The following is a 20334-nucleotide window of genomic DNA, read 5'->3' on the forward strand; positions in this document are numbered from 1 at the left end:
CTGCTCTGACCATCCTGGTGGCTTCTGCTGGACTTTCCCTGCTTTGCCAAACTCTGGCTTGAATATGGGGGCCCAAACATAGAGGCAGTATCTCGCTGCAGACTAAGAAGTGAACAGAGCGGGATAATCTCTTCTCTCAGTCATCTGGCTGCACTCCCCTCGGTGCAGTCCCAGAGCCTGCTTTGCTGCCAGAGCCCACTGCTGGCTCACCTCCAGCTTGTCCCCAGCCACTCAGTCCCCAGATTTAACTGGCAACTACATCTTCATTCTTAATAAAGTTCATAATAGAAAATTAATTATTCCATACAGTAAGACTTTGCACAAATGCCTCACAGAAGTACCAGTCAGATATAAACTGGCCATAGCAATTACAGTAATTTTTAAGTATGTGGTTTCTAATAAGTAGTGTTTAAATCAATATAAATTTCCGCTGGTTTGACAGACCTGCATTATTAAGGTGACAGGTGACATGACCTCACCAAACTACACATTTCCATCCATTAGGTACATTTGCAAAGTTTAACTGCAAAAATAAAATGGTTCACACACAAAAATCTTCATCCTCCTCCTTTTCCCAGCATTACAAAATATACAGATAGAAAAATATACACAGAGGAAAAAGAATCATGCAAGACTGATTCATAATGGAAGAGGACCATGACTAAAAAGGATGGTAAGAGTAAATAAGGTGTTATGAAAGCATTTTGTAAGAAAAGGTCACAAAGATTAAAAGAAGAGTGTTAGAAGGAAAAAAACCTGTTTTCAGAACACCTAAGAATAGCTGCAGAAAAAGAATCAGAATGTGTAATACACCTTTTATAAGTCAATAGTAAGAAACAGAATAACACTACTGAATTAGGCTGTAAACACTATGCAAAAGAAAAGCATTCTACTTGTCCCTCAATTTGTCATGAATGCTTCCTTGATTCACGCTTCAATCCAATTGTTGATGTTCTCATTAGTTTTGCACAAAGAAACTCTTCAATAATTGGTCCCTAAAAAGCAGTGATTAAAAATGTTTTACCTTCAAGGTTATAATAATAAAAAAAAATTAAAATCCAAATTATGATGTCTGACTTTCTTTTAAACATGTGAAGTGTATAACACCAAAAATTAGACTGTATGGAAATTAGGAGGGAAGTGAAATGAAGTTACTTTTAGGCCTTTCACTATGCCTTTCCATACATTAAAATACCAGTATTTTTTTTAAGACCAAATTCTTCATAGCATAAGGCTGTTTTGTGGTAACAGCATCATCACAGTAAGAGCACACTTACGCTGCATTCCCCACTGTAACACTGGCAACTCTCACCCAACCCATTTTTCAACCAGCCAGCTTAGATACTGGTGGCAGTCTGGTCGCAGAAACAAGGCAAGTAATACTGTCTAGCCACTGCAAATCATCTCTACGGGGAAAAATGAGGGCGTTGTTTGGTTGGTTGGGTTTGGGTTTGTTTTTTTCAATGACTTTACTGAACTGTCCATTGCTGCTGGAATACTGCAACAAACAAGTCAGACCAAACTTTTCACAGGCTGTCAACAACTGGGTACAGATATAAATCAAGTGTCAACTAGTACTTTAGGTGAGAAAAAAGCAAATTGAAAAAACCCCAGAAATTCTATGCAAGCATGTAAGCGCTACCTGCAGAATGTTATCCCTTCCATAATACAGTATAAGATTTTGCTCCTTAAAACTGATCCAGTAATAGTTTAGTGGTTTGTGTATGGACTTTTTTTCCCCAAATCAGACTAATCTTTCACGAAATCATGAGACATGAGCATGAGTCCTTCTAGGCTGAGTAAGGAGGGAACTGAAACCAATTCTTCCACCCTTTAGTAAGTCCTCCAGCTACTTGACCAGATGGTGACCCCCTGACTTCCCACCTCCCTGCTCTCTTTCAAAAAGCACAAGTGATGCTCAGACAGGTGCCTACCACTGTGGCAATGGGCTCCATGCTGTGGAACCTGCGTGGGCAGAGACACAAAAGTGAGATTCATCTGAACTAGCTTCTCACTGTAGATGTCCAAGAGCATGCTCAAAGCTCCTTTTCTACACTAGGACAGAAGTCCTGAAAAAGACACTTTTGCATATCAACTGTAAATGGAATCAGACAGAGAAAAATATAAATTTGGTCAGATGAAACACACATTAATATACAAATCCACAATCAGGTGTCTAACCTTACAGCAGGGCAGGAATTCAAACACATACCTCAACACCAAGCAATAAGAAACAAAAGACATGTAGTCCTTTACTACACGTAAGGCATTCTAGACCGCTTTTTGAAGGCAACTAATTCACTCCAAGGTTCATTAGAACCACAAGCACCTAATTTCATTGCTCAACTTCAAATCAGGTGCAGTAGTGGCCATCTTGGAAATTGTTAAACCTTTTTTTCTTTTCTCTTCTTAAATCTTTACACCCCTTTCACTGACTCTTTGCCTTGTCAAACCCCATTTTCCCTACCAGTTGCCAGTTCACAGGAACCATTAGGCTGAAGATAATGCTACAAGTTCTGCCTATGACACGTAAGAGCGACAGGATACATAATCAGTACGGTAATCTTAACTAACAGGTAAAGCATGGTCCTTTAATCAAGGGAACAGACATAGTGACTCTTCTTATAACTTAACTGAGATTTATAAAAGATGACAGGCTAGCTCACATGTCAATAGACAACAACATTTGTGATCAATTATCCTTATCAACATATATGACATTAATTGTAGTAAAATCTTTAAAACAATAAATTAAATAGCAGTACTTGTGTCACCTTGGTTTGTTTGGAGGAAGCTGTCGACTTGGTCGTCTGATGGACTGGTTTGGCTGTACCTTCATGGAAGTTCTGGGAGAAGATCGAGCAAAGGGGTCGGGTGCTGGAGGCTTCTTGGGTATTTTTTTCACCAGTCGGCTCACCCATTTTTGCTGTTCTTCTGTAGAATTAGCTAACAGTAGTAGATTCTTTGCCGTTGAAATATCATAGTACACTGTAGTAAGAATTTTTAAAATAAAAATGAATACTGTTATTCTGAACGTGTCCCCACATCAAAAATTAGTCATCAGATTACCATACTCTCACAGTCAGCGCAAAGAGAAATCAGCAGCAAAGTGAACCAGATTTTGCAAAACTTTAACTTTCCTGGCTGCTGCCAGTGCTGCCTCCTTACATTTAGAGGGTAGCAACTTACAGCTGCTACAGTGTGAGCAGTCTTACAACTACCATGCTTTACTGCATGAGGCTGACAGCACAACAGGTATGTATGTATACTGGCCACATGCCATTAACTGACAGCAGCAAGCTCCTCGGGTAGACACCCTTAGAAAGGTTCTGACTGCTACACACTAATAAAAGAAAAACCTACCCGTTTATGTTTAGCTGGTGTCAGACCATTACTAGAATCCCGATCGATTAGAACACCTTGTGACTCCAATGACTACATGCACATTCAAATACTTGCTATTTACCTTTGCAAGGTGCTATAATCTCTTCTTTTTTGTCCATGTGATCTTTGTGGCATTTGATATGGCAACGGCGACATTCCAGAGCAGGAGGAGGTTTAAACATATGCCACAGAGGCTTCATACAAGCTTCACAATTGGTTGGAAAGTGATAAAGAGTAGGTATAAACTCGTGTCCTTTGTGACAGATGTAATTTGACTTCTCTCCCATGGGCTCCACAGGAAATTCCTGTTCTTTTTTGCTCTCTCCTTCATTAGCATATAGAATCTATAATCAAAGCAAAATAATCTCAGCACTCCTAGATGAAAAATGTAAATTTAGAGTCATTATCTAAGTAGAAAGATTGAAGAATCGATTTTTTCAAGAATTTTTTAGTAAATACTTCATTAGACAAAGTTATGAATATTTTTTTGACGATGTGTGAAATATCATGCTTGTTACACTAGAAACATTAATTTATTACTGAATACCTGGAATATCCTAGGAATTTCCTTGGAATCTGCTCTGTACACATCAGTCTGAGTGACTGGTCGAACATGGAAGAGTTTGCTATAGGAAATTTTTTCAATAAGGACAAAATTAATGTTACCAAAATGATAAATTTAAATTGACAGATTAAGTTAGGATGCAACATAACACATTAAGACTCGGAGCTATTAAAGATTTGTCAGTACAGATTTCTAATCACTTGGTTAAAGTCCTGTCTTTCAATCCTGCACATGAACGTCCAAAAACCCTAAATAAAAATGTCACAGGTATCCAGCAACATTTGTGAAAAAAAACATGACAGCACTGAAAATTCAACATCATGTGACTGTAATCATTGCCAGTAGCTTTCTACACCGTCCTCTCCCCATGCTCCAGCCTCTGAATATCCACATTCTGCATTTATTAAGAAAATAAATCAATTAACTATACAACCCACTTGTAAGGACATGTTGTAAGTGAAAATGTACAAACACTGAAAATTATAGCCTCTTTGCTACAGTTTTCTTAATGTTTTTTGCCACAATATGCATGTGAGGTAGGTCTGGCTGAGTTAGCAGAAGCAGTTCAGTTACATCACAGCTCGATGGAACACACTGTTTCAGACTGAGCACCACACTACTGCTTACAGAAGACCCAATTCTTCATCCCAAGGTCCCAGCTCTGTAGTTCAAATTACAAAAGTAGACCCCATTTGACATTGTGCTTCCAGACTGGACCTCAAAAGGCCTTTTATCAAAGTCTTTCCACCAAAGTTCACCTACAAATCTGAAGACGGAATCTCACATGATAATACTTACTCTATGTCTAATACCATATAGGGATTAGATTGTTCTTTATCTTGTTCGCTGTCATAGAACAGGATCTTCTTACTGCTTACAATTACATACTGTTGGGATACAGATAAGAGTAAAATACACATTTTAATCCAGCTCATCAAAGATGTCACAGCAATTACCACAGATGTCACAGCAATATTTTTCTACAATTTTGTTAAATGGTAGCTAAATGGACAATAGTAGTACAGCATGCTAAATCCATGATTTGCTAATACATTCACTGCACAACAAACAAAATTCTGGATAAATCAATTTATATTACCAGATTAATTGATATTTAAACAGATTTAAGTATCTATAAAGAAATAAAAATGAAAGTCTGGAAGAAAGTAAGATAAACGCTTTTCCAATTTAATGATTTAATTTTCACTTAGACTGGTAGTGAGAGTAATTGTCATCTTATGATGCCTATTCTACACCTGCAGTTCACAACTAATAGGGATCATACTCACTGAGATCACTGTTATACTTACCAGCATTGCTAGCAATTTTCATTAAAAAGCTAGTTACCTAGAAGACCTCCTATTTCCAGAATTATATCCAGAATGAACAGTTTGACTGAGCAGTAAGTGAACTGGTATGAAAATATGTATGTTACTCTTTGGGCAAAGACACATCACAAAGGTCACTGAAAAAGTGTAAATGAGCGAGGGCTACACAAGGCAGATGAGTAGTTGTTAGTTTTATCTCCTAAATAAAGAATCTGTCAAGGGCATCTGCTTCCAGACTGTGCTGAATTTCAGCTACATAATACTGCTGGGAATGCTTACGGCTGAATGCACACACATTTAAAGATCATGAATGGCTGTTCTCACCTCTGACTGGACAAAGAAGTGTCTTAGGCTATTACAATTGTCTTAACCTGCTCCTCTTAAAGGTAGCTATACCAGCTAACATATTTTATACTTTTAAGTGACGAGAAAAATGTATCGAAGAAAATTAAAGCAGTGAAAACCTGCATAAGTTTAATATACAGACTACACATGAAACAAGATCATAAATCTGGATTTCTTACCTTTTTAACCCATCCAAATTTTTTAGTGTTATTTCTAACAGGCAGCGATAGCCAGCCTTCCAATCTTGATTCTGAAAAAAACATATACATTAAAGAACATAAATATTCACAAAACATTATTTTTGAGATTACTGTGAATTCTGGAACAGTTATCGAAGATCAATAATAAAGCAACAGAGCAAACATGAGAACATGGATTATTTAAAACTGTAAGGTCTTGCAAAGTTTATCACAGTAAGCGTTCAGGAATAAATTAAATTGTGTATTCCTGAACACAGCCAATAACCAACAATGCAATTACAAAAAAGCAATAGGCATGAGGAAGAAGAGGAAGAGCGAACTTGCAATTACAGCACACACATTCTCTTTAGTAATTTTTTCAAGACTTAAAATCCTTATGTCTATCAGCCTTTACCTTTTAAACACAGCATCTGAAGGTATTAGTACAGACCACACAACATCCAGTTCGAGACAAAAAAAAGGCAAACCGCCACCACAAATAACCTGTATTTTCTACACACCAGGTCAAATTTCAGAAGTTTAGTATTCCAATTCATATTTTTTACTCTTTCAATTTTTCTTTTTTTCCTGATTCTGCCTGTATCTCCTAGGCTTTCTAATCCAAAGTAACTTCTGGCTAATCCTTAGGCTTTGCCTAAATTCAACTGCCCTTTCGCACACTTGCAGTATTTTATATTACACTGGCACATTAGTCACATTGGATTTATCAACAGTATTAACAGCTCAGCTGTTGTTTGACATACACATTTCAGTCATAACCAAAAAAAACCACACGGATTCCACTTTCCCAGTGCTGGGTGATATGTAGTATCACACAGCCTTTGACCCTATTTCCATAGCTGCACTTAATACAAGCATTTCTTTTCCCTATGTTTCATTAAGAAGAACTACTCAACTGCAGTTAATATTCTTCTAATGAGTTCCCCTAGCAGATAACCTGTACTGATGCTGAGGAACCTCCAAGTCAAAAATACCGAAGCCTTAAGTATTAACAAACACAAAACTATGAAAAGAGCACTACCGTGCTTCACTATGGCAAAATCTGTTTTCTTTCTCATTAGAGGGCATCTGCAGCCTGCCTATGTTTAGCATAGCGTAACAAATAGTTATTAAATATTCATGAGTCTCATTTTGTCTAGAGATACTTGAAACAGGTTATTTATTCAGATATGTACTGACTTCAAAGTTTATTGGTCTATAAGCATTGCTGTTGACACATTTTGAAGTATATACCAAGTACCTGTAGTAGTTCTATAACATATATTTTGCCTCATACCTGCCACTTTCCATTGTTCCTTTCAACTACACCTGATACAAATGCATGCTGGTGCAAAAAATCCTTCCCCACATCCAGTAAGCATGTGTAGTTGGTTAATGGCGTAAAAAACCTACGCGTTAACATTTTTCCTGTTTTTCTCTGTAATCTCCAATGCTATTGCATGAAATTGGACAAAATGAGAGTTTCTGATTACACTTCTTCATTTCTGGTCTCTGTCCTACACTAAAAAGTCATAGAAAAGGCAGAATATTCCAAAATTTCACAGTACATGCTTATAAACTCTAGGATGGAAAATACCAACAAATCACAACCATCATACCTCAAATCTGTTGTAATTATGTTAGCGAAAAGTCCTAGTTTGGATGCGATTTTTACTTTAGAACAAAACAAAACCATGCTGGTAACAGCAGCAGCTGACAAGGAAAAAATTATGTATGTACTTAATTATTTTATTAGAAGCCTCATAGCAAACACCAGAGAATGAGGAAAATAGAGGAAATGCATTGCTCTTTACTCTAGTTTGACGAAGTAGTATCAATGTCCCAAAACAAGTTTTGGCTTCAGTGGAAAGGTATTCACACTTTAAAGGAACCTCAAGTGAAATACAGAAATTTGAAAGTAATTAAAGAACACCCACCTCTGACATTAACACTGAACAGAAGTTTTGTTCAGTATGGTGTACGTGTAGTCATATCAAATGAATACAGAATTAGGAAAACAAACTCCTATTTTACCAGGGCCATGTAATTTCATTATATGCTTTATGTAGCTGGAAAAATGAATACATTTTGCTTGCCGTAACATACAAGAATCAAATATATAGATTCAAATTAAGGCAAAACAATGTAATACTCAGAAGACTGAATTTCTACAAGCAAATAATGTAAATTCAGATAGTGCGGAGTTAGATGTTTCCACACTTCAACACAAGGATTCGACTTTTTGATATCTAGTATCTCTAGGGTCATACAGAGACTGCAGATACTGGATAGAGGCTACTTTGAAAACAAATCCATCAGGCTTATTTATTCAATGCTTTAATAAAGATGGTGGTTTTACAAATCACAGCAAGCATTTAGAGAAAACAGGCCGGTTACTTTTTCATGCAAATTTTTTCATGTCATGTTCACTACCACCGCAGTGTGTTTACTGCCAGACTTGGTTTTTGGGGGTTTTAAAATCATGTATTAATAGCATTAGTTTTCAAATAGAGAAAAGGACACAGTAAGAACAAAACCAAACAGTTCTCAGGGATGTCACCTGTGCTATCAACTTCTGTAGGACTGTGGGAACAAGACAAAGGTTCTTCCTCTGAGTCAGAATCAGAGTCGAGAAGCATGCGAGAACTGGAAGGCTTAGTGGCAATACTGACAGAGGTAGAAGAGTGCTGGTAGGTAAAGGACATGGATTCCATAGTGTGAGACTGAGTGATATGGACTAAACATAAAGCATAAAGGAGGAAAAAGGTAGAAAAGAAGTCAAAATAGAATCTCTAAGAAGAGAGGATTAGTTTTACATTTCATCACATAACATAGTCATTGCAAAGTGACCACTACAATAAAGTGGAAAAAAATATTTACTTTAATGTAGTAAAATAGAATTTTTAAAATATTTTTTTTTAAATTCATGTAAGATGAAGTATTATTACAGACAGATTTAGTTGGGAGGTGGATAGTGACCACTATCAAAGCATTGATAAAATGGTAGAAACACAGGAAGATGAAAAGCCACAGAATCATCAGAGCATTAATTCGATACTTTAGCTTCTATGGTAAAATATTGATATAAACCAAATTAATACAGAAATATTAGTAAAATTAACATACCAGGGAATCCATCATCTGCCTCAGCATCTCCAGGTCCACTGCCTATGCTACTGTTGTCTAGACCGATGTGCAATGACTGCAGCTGTGAACGAAGCTGTTCAATGTCACTGTCTTTGCTGTCCAGAGTCATCTGGAGTTCAATCCGTATCTGACTCTCTTCTGCTATTTGCTGTTAGGATAAATTAGAAGATTTCCTATTATCACAAAACTCAGTTAGTCAAAGAAAATACAAGTAGAAAATTATACAGACTTTGCAGCCCATTACAATATATATATACACACACTGAGTGTTTCTTTTGGTCATGGGAAATTCAGGGATAGAGGCTGTATACACTACCTTAAAGTCTGTATCAATTCAATGAGAATTACAGAAAAGGCTATCAATGTTTGTATTTGCAAAAGGATCTTACTGCCTGCATTTCATTGATTTCCTTCTGGTATTTGATCATCATTTGGGTTAACTTTTCTCGTTCAGACTTCAGTTCCATATGCAGTTTCCTATTTTCCTTTTCTTTCCGCCGTACATCAGTGTCAGCGCCACGTTTGACTGGACCCTTCCGATTCATGATCTCAGCCAATTTATTCACAGCCTTCCCATGGGAAAGAAAAAAATTACAAAAACCACATCAATAAATACGGAGTTATATCATGAAGAGATGAAGTGTTGTCTCCTATCCACAACCAGACACTTTTAATCTAACTGTAAACTAAAACCTCTGCAATCCAGTACTATAAAGTTGATTTAATTCAATGTGCTACTCAAAAATGAAAAGAAGGTAATGATGCCATTTTCACTTTAAGCAAGATTAGCTATGAACACTTTTGCTCGTATAAATAAAACCTTCCATTTTCATGAGGTAGCCCCAAAATACATTTTTGGATTAACATGCCACTTGTTCTAAAAAACAATCTGGATTAAAATCAGAAATATACTGTTTTATGGAACATATAGAGGACTATAAATCAAGATGGAAAACAATAAAATATTAATCCATTTGACTGATATGAAGATTTTTGCTGGTGGACTGCATCTGGATTGGGAGTTCCTCTATGATAAATCATGGGGGATGCAGTTTCACTACACTGAAAGCCTACTTAGTAGAAACAAACAAACAAAAGATCAATATACTCTGTTTCAGGGGCAACAAAGAAAAAAGCATTAATGGTACATATATAGATAGTTTACCATGGAAAGTTTTCTATTAAAAATTATTTGATTCCTGAACGCTCTCTCTTCATTAATTTAGGTGCATTTGCTTACCTGGGTTTTCAATGTTCTTTCATTCAGTAACTGTTTCTCAAATTGTGCTTTAATATTTCCCACGTTTGCTTCTTCTTCTTTTAGCTTTGTAACTTCTGTAGCAAGATAAAAAAAAATATCTATGAAAGCTCATTACAAAAGAAAATAGTACTATTAAAGAAAAAAAAAAACTGGTTTCAAATTAAATTACATTTGGTTTAGAGAATACCTACGTTCTTGTACTTCCTTCAGTTTATTGTTCAGTTCTTCTTTCTCATTAGCAAGGTTAGCCACATCACTAGTTAGCGTCCTATTTGCTTCCTCCAACTACAAAACAAAAAGTACAAGTGACCATGTAACAAAACTCATTTGGCCTACCAAAGCATTACAGGACAGAAGGAAATGCTTCAGAGTGAAATCAGGATAAGGATAAGAGGACTGGCTGTAAGAGGAGTAGGGGCACAGAAGAAAGAATGATCAGATTGATGCATGGAAGAAACATGATATTTTTTGAAATTTCATTCACAGAAAATAAATATTTTTAAAATGTCAGATATACTTGTATATCACTTACCTCTAAGCATGCTAATAGCAATGGATAACTCAAACTGAAAATAGGAACTCAAGCTCCTGTAAACTTCTACCAAAATTACTATTCATATTACTCACAGAGGCTATGGTGGCATCTTTCTCAGTAAGTTCCTGTTTATGCCTAGCCATCATCTCTTTAATTTCCAGCTCTTTCATAATCTTCTCTTTTTCCAAATCAGAGTACTGCTCTTCAGCAATGGAACGTGCAAGTTGTTCTGAATCCGCTTTTGTCAAAGTAATCTCTAGCTGAGCAGCCAAGGAATCTCTGCAAATTATTTATGTATATATTAACTCAAAAAATGGAGGGGGCTGGGGGGAGAGAAGGAAACAGCAAAAATCCATCCTAATTTTTTATGTATTAGTACTACAAGTAGTAAAACCTACCTCTCGTCCTGTAACTCTTGTATCTTTTGCTGCATTTCTTTACAAAGTTTGGTCTTTTCCTCACATTCTTCTTTAAGTTCTCGAACTTGCGTCTTATAGAGAGTCTAGAAGTTAAAGTTGGAAAGAAAAGCACATGACTTGCATATACTAGCTTGAAGATACACAAAAAATGATCCAAGATGACATTGTATGCAATTCTTTAATCACACAATTTGAATATAATTGTGCATGACTTCTCCAAATTCAACTAAACATCACCATCATTCACAGATGTGTTTTCATTATTTTAATTTTTTTTGTTTTGGTTTGTTTTTTTTTACTTGTATATTTGTGAATGGGTAGGTGCATAATAGACATGTTATATGTCTGTAAACATACTGTTAAAGAGACTCTAAATGTGAAGATCACAATTAGATGGTAAATCAGAAGTATCAGAAGCAAGGAAAATAATTTATTTTTCTCTACTATTTTAAATCTTTGGTGTAGGTAGGTATGTAGAATTTAGGCTTTAACCATACAAATCCATGAAATCAACACAACAGTTAAAGAGCAAAAAGAAGCATAGGAGGAAGGGGAAAAAAAAGATTAGAAAAGCATTTAAAACTCAAAATTTTGTGAATCTGATAGTAATCTAGAGTTCTAGAGGAAATGAAAGAGAAATCATATTGCTCTGTACACTCAAATGACTGATACAGGTAAAATGACAGGTAACCGCAAGTGGATTTTCTGCAGAGCTTTCAGGATAGACTGTCTTTCTCTGGCCCATCCACAGCAGCCAACTGATCTCAAGTCTCCCTTTCTCTCCTTTCATGTGTACAACTTTTTGATCTACTAGAACATCAGTAGTCCTCCTCCCTGACCTAAAGACCACAGTAAAATCTTGAGTTTCCCCTAATTCTGAAACAGGCCTTTTGGCCTCTACCTGTAGTGTGACTGCCTGTGCACTGTTAATATAAATTAACCACATGCTAGTGATGATTTTTAAGTATATTACCTATTCGTAATAAAGCAAAAACTCCCAACATATCTCCACCAAGTTTGGCTGTAATGCAAAAACTTCCTTCCAAGCCTTAAATGCAAATTTTGTTACACTTCATGATTCTGAGAATAGAGTTGTTCTCTTCCATGAAGCATGGAAGAGGTGCTAGATGCAAAAGGCTTAAAACAAGCAGAAAATTATTCACACTGTGGAAAAATAAACTGTTTGATTCCTCGCCCCCTCTGAACTGTGTTTCGGACTCCCTTCCAAAGCTGGGACATTTCTTAACATGAGTTCCTTCACACTGCTCAGTGATCAAGAACAAGGAGTGATGACAAGGCTGCAGACAAGACTGAAGACAGGCATAAGAAAAAGAATAAGCTTTAGCTTATAGATGTGAAACACCTGATGGCTGAGGAGGAAGAAGGAAAGCTAACATTGTACTTCGTAAACAGATTAGTATAAAAATAAAGAAGCATAAAACATACCGAGAAATACTGTTCAGCTTCAAGTTGGTCTTGAAGCTCTTTCATTTGTCCATCTGCATCTTGACGTTCCCTAGAAAGAAATAACATACTTAGAAAGAAAAGATATGAAGACATTCCAAGCCAGTAAATAGAGAAGACAGCATTCACACTCTAAAGATCTTCAGTCATTTCCTGACCAAAGTATGGTTGGCAATTAAACCTGAGGCTTCCTCTGGGTACCAGCTCTCTGTTTCACTTGCACAGCCGAGAACAACGCACTAACAAGAAGTCAGTTTAATACTGTTAACAAACTAACTGCAACAGTGTTACCGAAATCTCGGATGAAGAACTTATCGACACCAATGTGATGTAGATAAGTAGACACTTCTTTATTGACGGCCGGGTGCGTGAGTGAGTCCTCTCACGACCAACGCACACCAAGTCTCAAAATCAGACACCATATATATAGAACTTATTCATGCATATTCATTAAGTATCATGCATAATCATTATATTTTCCAAAAATCATTAACATATTCTCCTCCCATATCCGATTCTGCACAGTAAAGGTTAGAAAGGTCCAGAAATGGGTCTGGGGTACGATTTGGGTAGGTGGCATATGAGTTGGTGGTCGCAATCTCCCCCTGCTGGAATTTCCTTTTACTAAAGTTCACTGTTTCTTGGCAGGTAACTACAAGCTGTTCCAGTCGACTCTCCCCAGTTCCCATCAATCCTATATTCTGACATTTCAATACACTTTCTACATACGGAAGACTAGTTAACTACAAAGAAACCTTTCAAACCCTAGATTTATTACCTAAGTTTTAAACAATGATTCTAGCCCATTCTTCTGGCCTTGGTACGGGACTGTACAAAGGATTCATAACAGCTTTTACTGTGCAACTATAAGTTTCATTAAAATATATTTCTTATCCCTCTATATTTCTATTAAAATGATTTTATAAAATCAAATAAAGTCTATCAATCTTAACTTATTAGCAAATCTGTAACAGTGTCACATAGTTTAACCAGTAAGAGACACTGATAAAGCAAAAGAATCTTATTTCCATGTAAAACATCACTGATCTGACAGATTGTTTTGGGTCTCTTGTTTGCTAGAGCTCGGTTTGTGAAAACGTGTCTGTATTCTTTGACATGCATAATTTCTTGAATTCATCTTTTACTAAAACAGTCAGTCCCATAACAAAGGCAGTAATGTAACAGAAAAAAATTCTGCCAGTGTTTTACATTACAGCAACCATCAGATGTTCCACCTTCTATGTGAATAACTGCATCTTGCTGACAGAAAAAAGACAAGGAGCTAAACCATTCAGAAGTCATAAAAGAGCTAAAAATCAGATTAATCTGATAGATATGCTAAAATTGCATTTTCGTTCACCAGAATGTTCATGTAAAAAAAAATTCAGTTATAATATTGCTTGTAAGACCTTGAAGAACTCTGGGATTTAACACAACTCCTATTTGAAGGTACAACAGATGTGTTTAAACATCTTTAGCACGAGATATTTCCAATGGTTACACTTCACAGCTCTGTATTAGTATTCATTTCCAACTCCAATAAGCTCTCCTGGACTAATAATGCCAGTAACTGTCCTCTTCACTGAAGTTGTATCTCATTTAAAAAAACAAAAGTATCTAGACTGTCTGTTAAATAAGTGTTTATCTGAAGTCCTCACATGCTTATGTTTAATCTGGCTTCCCCGCCACCTCCCCCCCCGCCCAAGATTTAATGGATAACATCTTTTAGTACAAAACTATACACTGCTGAAGGGCAATTCTCAACTAGAGTCACTGGAAATTAATTTTAACAACAATTACATTTTGCAATACAAAAAAAAACCCAATGTGGAACAGCATATTCTGCACAGCTAATTTTTAAACTTAATATTGCTCTCTGCTTTCGCCCCAAACCAATTACAAATCAGTAACGTTACTAAAAAACACAGAGCAACTCTGCATACTTGCGGAGTTCGTTATTCTGTTTCTCCAGACTTAATTTGATTTCTTGAAGATGGTTATTCTCCTGTTTTAACTGCTTCTCTGACATTTTCAAGGTGTTGACCTGCTGCGTTTGCATCTTGAGGTCATTTTGAGTGAGACAGCGCTTTTGCGTTTCTTGCTCTATTTTTAATGTCAGGTTTTTTACCTAAAAAATAAAGAGAAACCTGTGATTTTTACAGACCTACACAGGAAAGCAACATTTAAACAGTGTCTCTTATTGACTTCCTCTACATTTCTGTACATGCTCACATCTTTTGGTGAGTCAAAGCTGTCTCCTGAAAAGGCATCAGCACACAATAAATAAGCTAGCTTTTCCATGTCAATCTCACAGCATTTTACATTTCAGAAGAAAAACTTTTTATTATCAGTAACACTGAAATATTTCAGAAAAATGAAACTACATTTTTTAAAGTAGACTTTTTAAAGCTCCACATACAGAGAAGGAAAAAGTTGCTGCCATATTCATTCACAAACATTCCTAAATATAGCTATAACAGGGAAAATATTTGGACATTGAAAACCAAAATTCCACTCAAGACTCCTTTTGTCAGTATTCCTTACATCTTCATTCAGTATATCCTTTTGCCTGAGGAGCTCATTGATTTTCTGTTGTGATTGCTTGAGATCACAGTCCAACATGGAGCGCTGCTTTTCAGCTTCTAACAGCCGATTTTCTACTTTTTGCTTTAAAGCTCTCTCTTCCAAAAGTTTCTTCTCCATTTCTGTTAAGTAAGAAATTTAAGATGTCAGTCTGTGTAAACCAGGAGATTCTGGAGGGCAAGGGAAGACACCTATTCCATATTAACAATAAGCAACATGTTTATCCTTTTAACACTGAAGAGAAAGATTGCTGACAAATGATTCATTAAAATTTTCACAGTAAACCCACACCCAGAGGATGCTTTTGCAAGCATTCCTGACTGACAGCTATTTCCTACTTTTCAGTTTCAAGATAACTTTCAGTTTATCTGCAACACATCTGAAATGGATAAAAAAGGTGGATTTTAAAAAATAATCCATCTAAATCTACTGAAGTGTTACTTTGACTATGATAACTAGAAATCGTTTAAAGAGTTGAAGCTGTTCAGGAACCTGATATGCCAAGTGATTCAGCCATTATTACTGAATTGTTTCTTCTTCTTTTGAACATCTGCATGCTCAAAATTTTTGTGAATGCTCTGCAATTGGAAGCACAGGATCTGTAGGTAGCTTTTTAAATAGCTGCAATAAACAAAACATTTAATTCAAAAGTAAAAGCTACCTTCTGGAACTGTTTGGTAATTATCCCTCCCTCCAAGAGATTTCCATTGTCATGAGATGCACCAGTGACTACAGAAGTGTAGCAAGGGCTTTGCCATTTCTAACTCTACCTGGTCTACATATTTAAATCATTAAGCTGCTGACATATTTTATCTAGGACAACACAAAAAAAGTATGAGTACACTGAGTAAGAACACAAGACAAGCTCTTAACAAAAATGCTTCAAGCAGTTTTAGTAACATAAATGTAAGTAAAATTAATTCAGAATACACTAGCACAGAAAATTAATTAGTGTTGTGTGCAATGGAGAACCTGTTCTACTTTGAGACTAAACCAGTGTGTCTTTAAGCTAGCAAAGCAAGAATAAAGAGACTACAACTGATTTTTATGACACTAATTATGTTTTAAAAGAGCAGTGGAATCAAGGAAAAAAGCCTACACTAAGGCTTTCACTAGCATCAAAAGATTATACGATCTGCTTTGTATAATTTACATTAAGTCCAACTGTGATGTCAGATACATACCTTTCATCGCTTCAGATTTTGCTTCCTCTATAGATTCATAGATCTTATTTTTGTCTGCTAATCGTGCTTTTGTGGCTTTATGCTCAGCTTCTTCTTGTTCAAGGTTCTGCTGCATAACTTTGAATTTATATGTCATATCTATTTCCATGTTGCTTTTTTCCTGTTAAAGAAAAAATTACATTGAAATAAAACATTAAATACATCAGGTTAAAGACAAAATTTTGAACAGTAACATGCTGCTTGGAAGTATGCTAAGAGTGGAAACAAGAGCTCAAACTGTAAGGAGCTACGTGAGAGCTCAATTCTACAAATGTTTTTCTATGGATGGCAAAGTGCTCTGAAAATATACAAGGACATCCCTAGTTGCAAACAATTACAGAATCACTGCCTTAACAACCAACATTCCGTAGTAAAAGTGGCTCAAACATTAAGTTTATTGATTTTTTTTTCAATACTTTTGTTTCAATGACAGATCTGTCAAAAAATATTAGCAGAAGCTTTTTGATTTTTGGCAATACTGAGTTTAAAAAAAACCCAACAAACCCAGACAAAATGAAATGTTACTACTGCACTGTTAAGCTACACGCTGGAGTATATTATTATGTACTTTAGACGCATAATGTATTACGATCATAAAAGAAACAGTATCTTTGTTTCCGCACTTGTCAAATTGCAAAAACAATAAAGAAAAATTAAGAAAAAATAATAAACACTGAAAACAAGGCTTATTTTTTGCATATATTTTGTCTCCACGCCTCAAGTAATGAAAGGGTAAATTTAAAAATTCCCTAAGAATTTAACACCAGCGTTCACTTAGAAGTGCTGTTACCTTTTCTAAATCTGTAAGTTTTTCCTGCAATTGTCTCTTCTCCACTTCCAGTTTGGCTAATGCACTCTTTCCATTTTTCACTTCTTCTTCAAGGCTAGATATTCGACCTAAAAATGACCAAAACATCAATGAGGTTGGGCAGTGCGTGAAAAAAGATTGTATTTTATCTACTTAGAGATACAATTTTTCAAACGTAACAGTTCCTAATTCTGACTATTAAGAGCATCGCCCTTTGGGGTGATTCTAGAAGTTATTAATAACATTTCGTAAATGTTATCACACATTTTCTCTTAAATGTGTGTCCACACTTGCATACAGAACAGCACACTAATCTAGCCACAATCTGAAGCTTAACTAACATCACTAAAAGATATTTTTATTTCTGAAACAAGAAGGAAGCTTAACTTCAGAAGATTTGCAGGAATACCTTGTAAATCACTGATAATCTCTGATCCATGACTTCGATCTCTCCTTTCTGATTCTAGAGCTGACTGAAGATTGAGAAAATCCTTCTCCAGTTTAAGTTTTGCATTCTCTAGCAGGCAGTTCTTATCTTGTAGTTCTCTATTATTAGTTTCCAGCTGCTGGATTTGCTTCGTGCTTTCTGTCTGGTTCTTCCTTAACCTGGCTGCAGTATCAGACTCTGACCGCAGCAAAGAATTGGCTTCATCCAACTGAAGATTGATAAAAAACATACTTCAGAACATTTAAAATAAAACTATCACCATTTCTACTACAGAATTCTACATTTTATGGATTAAAGACATAAGGAGGAGTACACTTTAAGATTACTTTTGCACACCAACACACAAGAACTGCTTTTTAGAACTCTATTACACATTTCAATCTTCCTGCTACAAATAAAATCAGTACTTCAAACAGCTATTGTTGTAAAATACATATATATAAAGTTGGCATGCCTGTCTTTGTAGTTGATTGATTTTCTCATTGGATATTTGAGAGTTCTGATTCCTCTTTTTTAAATCTTCAAGTTGATCTTTCAAACTGTTAACTGTAACAAAAATAATTCAACATTGTTAATCACTGTCATGAAAATGCTTCAATTTGAACTTTAATTCATTTATTTTCTCTTTTAAAAACCCACATCAAAATGGAACCCTTCAAGCATGGTTCAACATACCCTCATTTTCCAAATTGCGTTTCTTATCTGCTTCATGTTCTGCTTTTCTCTGGTATTCTGTATTCTTATGCTGAAGAAGAGCCTTCTCTCTTTCTAACTGTCTGACTGCAGACTCTACATTCTTCCTCGAATTTATCTAGATTTCAAAAAAACACCACTAATTACATAGAGAAGTGTGGTATTCTTTAAACAATAAAAGGTCAGCTCACACCCTCAGTTCAGTTTGCAATGAAGAAAGACCCAGTCTGTTTGCCTGCCATAAACACAGTGTCAAATCCAGCCCCGGACAACTATCGCCAGGAGCTTTTACATTTTAAAGACTGAATTGATCTGATGAACCAGGCAAACCCGCCTAACAGCCACTCTGGAAGCACAAAAATATACATGTAATGTAAGGTCTTGACATGCTCCTGCATGAGCAATACATTGAAGTTGTATACATCCACTAAAGACAAGGCAAATTTGTAGTAGCACTTAGGTGTAAGCTGGACAAGAAATAAGGTCCTTTTACTGACACTGTTTGAACAATGCAAAGAATGGCCTTCCTCTTCTAGTAACATTACTCTCACGTGTTTGATTTTCAGAATCACATATGGGATATTGATATCATGCTGTCCTCCAAATCAAAAACACGGTAAAAAACACATTCTGTAAACGAATGTGTAGTTGTAGTAGGGAAATCATAATTAAAATATTTTACCAGTGACAACAATTTCATGCTTGTGAATATCAAGAAATCAACTGGTATTACTTGCTATAAATGCACAGCTACTCAAAAGTAATTTGCTGTTTCTTAAGGAAAAAAGACACACAAACATTAAAGTTCTAATTCCAATAACAAATACCTACGGACATACCTCTTCATCTAGCTCTTTCACTATCTTCTCTAAACGAGTATTAGTAGACCTGAAGAAATTTGAAAAACATTTTTAAAGCCTGCTTATTATACAGAAATTAGAATGTTTGAATGCGTCTCACTGATTTTATGTAAGGTACTCTATTTTCAACAATCACATGAAACTTCAAGGACTGGGGAAATCACTCAATACAGAGATTCTTATGGAGAGTTAAGGCAAAATAAGAAAAAAGAAATAAAACAACAGTCACAGGAGCAGCAAGAATTAAGCTAACACTTTACAGTGAGGTCTGCTTGCAGGGTCAGGAATCCCCAGAGTGTATTAAAATCCTTTTAAGCATTCAAAAAAACAGGTGTAATAAAATTTCTTTATAAACATACCAAACATGTCAAAACAGTCTCACCTGTACTTCTGTTCTAATTCATCTTTGGCTTGTAATTCGTTACTGAGCTGTTCTTCTAGCTTGCTTAGTTTTTTCTGAAACTGTGTAAAACGTCAAAAAAAGCATGGCCCACATATAAAAATGCTATCACATGAAACAAGTGCAAGTCAATTAAATAACAAGAAAAGGGAAAGTGAGGAAAATTAATTCAATCATCCACTGTATTATTTTAAAACTATCACTAGAAGGTTACATCTTTACAAAATATTAATCCTGATGATTTTAAAGATACAAATGCATAGCAACAAAATTAGCTGCATGCTACATCAAATCTAACCTTCACAGGATTATGTGCTACAGATTGTGAGTCATAACATTTCTATGGCCACAGAATATTTTTACTGGCCCTTTGCTGTACTTTTCTCTGTAGGCAGACACTTTCCACTGTAGCAGAATTTTTTGAATAGTCTTTTCTAAATGAAATTTAAAAATAAAAAAGGCGAGGACATGACCAAATTGGACAATATTCAGAGCATGTTCAATAACCTCAAATAAAGAAGAATTTCTTAGTCCAAATCATACAGAAGCTAACAAACACTCTCCAGGTCTGGGAATGCTTTGTTTTGCTTACTAAAATACTAAAAAGAGAGTGAGTCAAGGATCCAAATAGTTATGAAATAAATTATAAATAAGAAATTTTGGATTTGTGTCCTGTCTTCAAGCTTTCAAAT

At 35.7% G+C, this 20334-nt stretch overlaps 1 protein-coding gene across 3 annotated transcripts in view; it reads right to left on the reverse strand.

The window, feature by feature from the left end:
- The window catches only part of ROCK2 (Rho associated coiled-coil containing protein kinase 2), a 123186-nt gene that overhangs the window by 13806 nt on the left and 89046 nt on the right, over nucleotides 1-20334 (reverse strand). For 2 of the 3 annotated variants that reach the window (XM_080390643.1, XM_080390642.1), the window contains exons 11-31: nucleotides 19625-19704; nucleotides 19222-19270; nucleotides 18365-18500; nucleotides 18144-18235; nucleotides 17651-17897; nucleotides 17224-17330; nucleotides 16395-16554; nucleotides 15172-15332; nucleotides 14571-14755; nucleotides 12610-12679; nucleotides 11143-11246; nucleotides 10837-11023; nucleotides 10401-10494; nucleotides 10189-10283; nucleotides 9338-9517; nucleotides 8928-9096; nucleotides 5802-5872; nucleotides 4748-4836; nucleotides 3932-4010; nucleotides 3467-3728; nucleotides 2775-2988 (exon numbers count right to left, since the gene is read on the reverse strand). In XM_080390643.1, the coding sequence (XP_080246769.1) occupies nucleotides 2775-2988; nucleotides 3467-3728; nucleotides 3932-4010; nucleotides 4748-4836; nucleotides 5802-5872; nucleotides 8928-9096; nucleotides 9338-9517; nucleotides 10189-10283; nucleotides 10401-10494; nucleotides 10837-11023; nucleotides 11143-11246; nucleotides 12610-12679; nucleotides 14571-14755; nucleotides 15172-15332; nucleotides 16395-16554; nucleotides 17224-17330; nucleotides 17651-17897; nucleotides 18144-18235; nucleotides 18365-18500; nucleotides 19222-19270; nucleotides 19625-19704 (2831 nt within the window). Of the gene's footprint in view, nucleotides 1-2774; nucleotides 2989-3466; nucleotides 3729-3931; nucleotides 4011-4747; nucleotides 4837-5801; nucleotides 5873-5895; nucleotides 8539-8927; nucleotides 9097-9337; nucleotides 9518-10188; nucleotides 10284-10400; nucleotides 10495-10836; nucleotides 11024-11142; nucleotides 11247-12609; nucleotides 12680-14570; nucleotides 14756-15171; nucleotides 15333-16394; nucleotides 16555-17223; nucleotides 17331-17650; nucleotides 17898-18143; nucleotides 18236-18364; nucleotides 18501-19221; nucleotides 19271-19624; nucleotides 19705-20334 lie in introns of those variants that run through there. The other variant, XM_080390644.1, reaches the window with a different exon arrangement.

Source organism: Falco punctatus, assembly GCF_963210335.1.
Source record: "Falco punctatus genome assembly, chromosome: 5".
Taxonomy (NCBI): Eukaryota; Metazoa; Chordata; class Aves; order Falconiformes; family Falconidae; genus Falco; species Falco punctatus.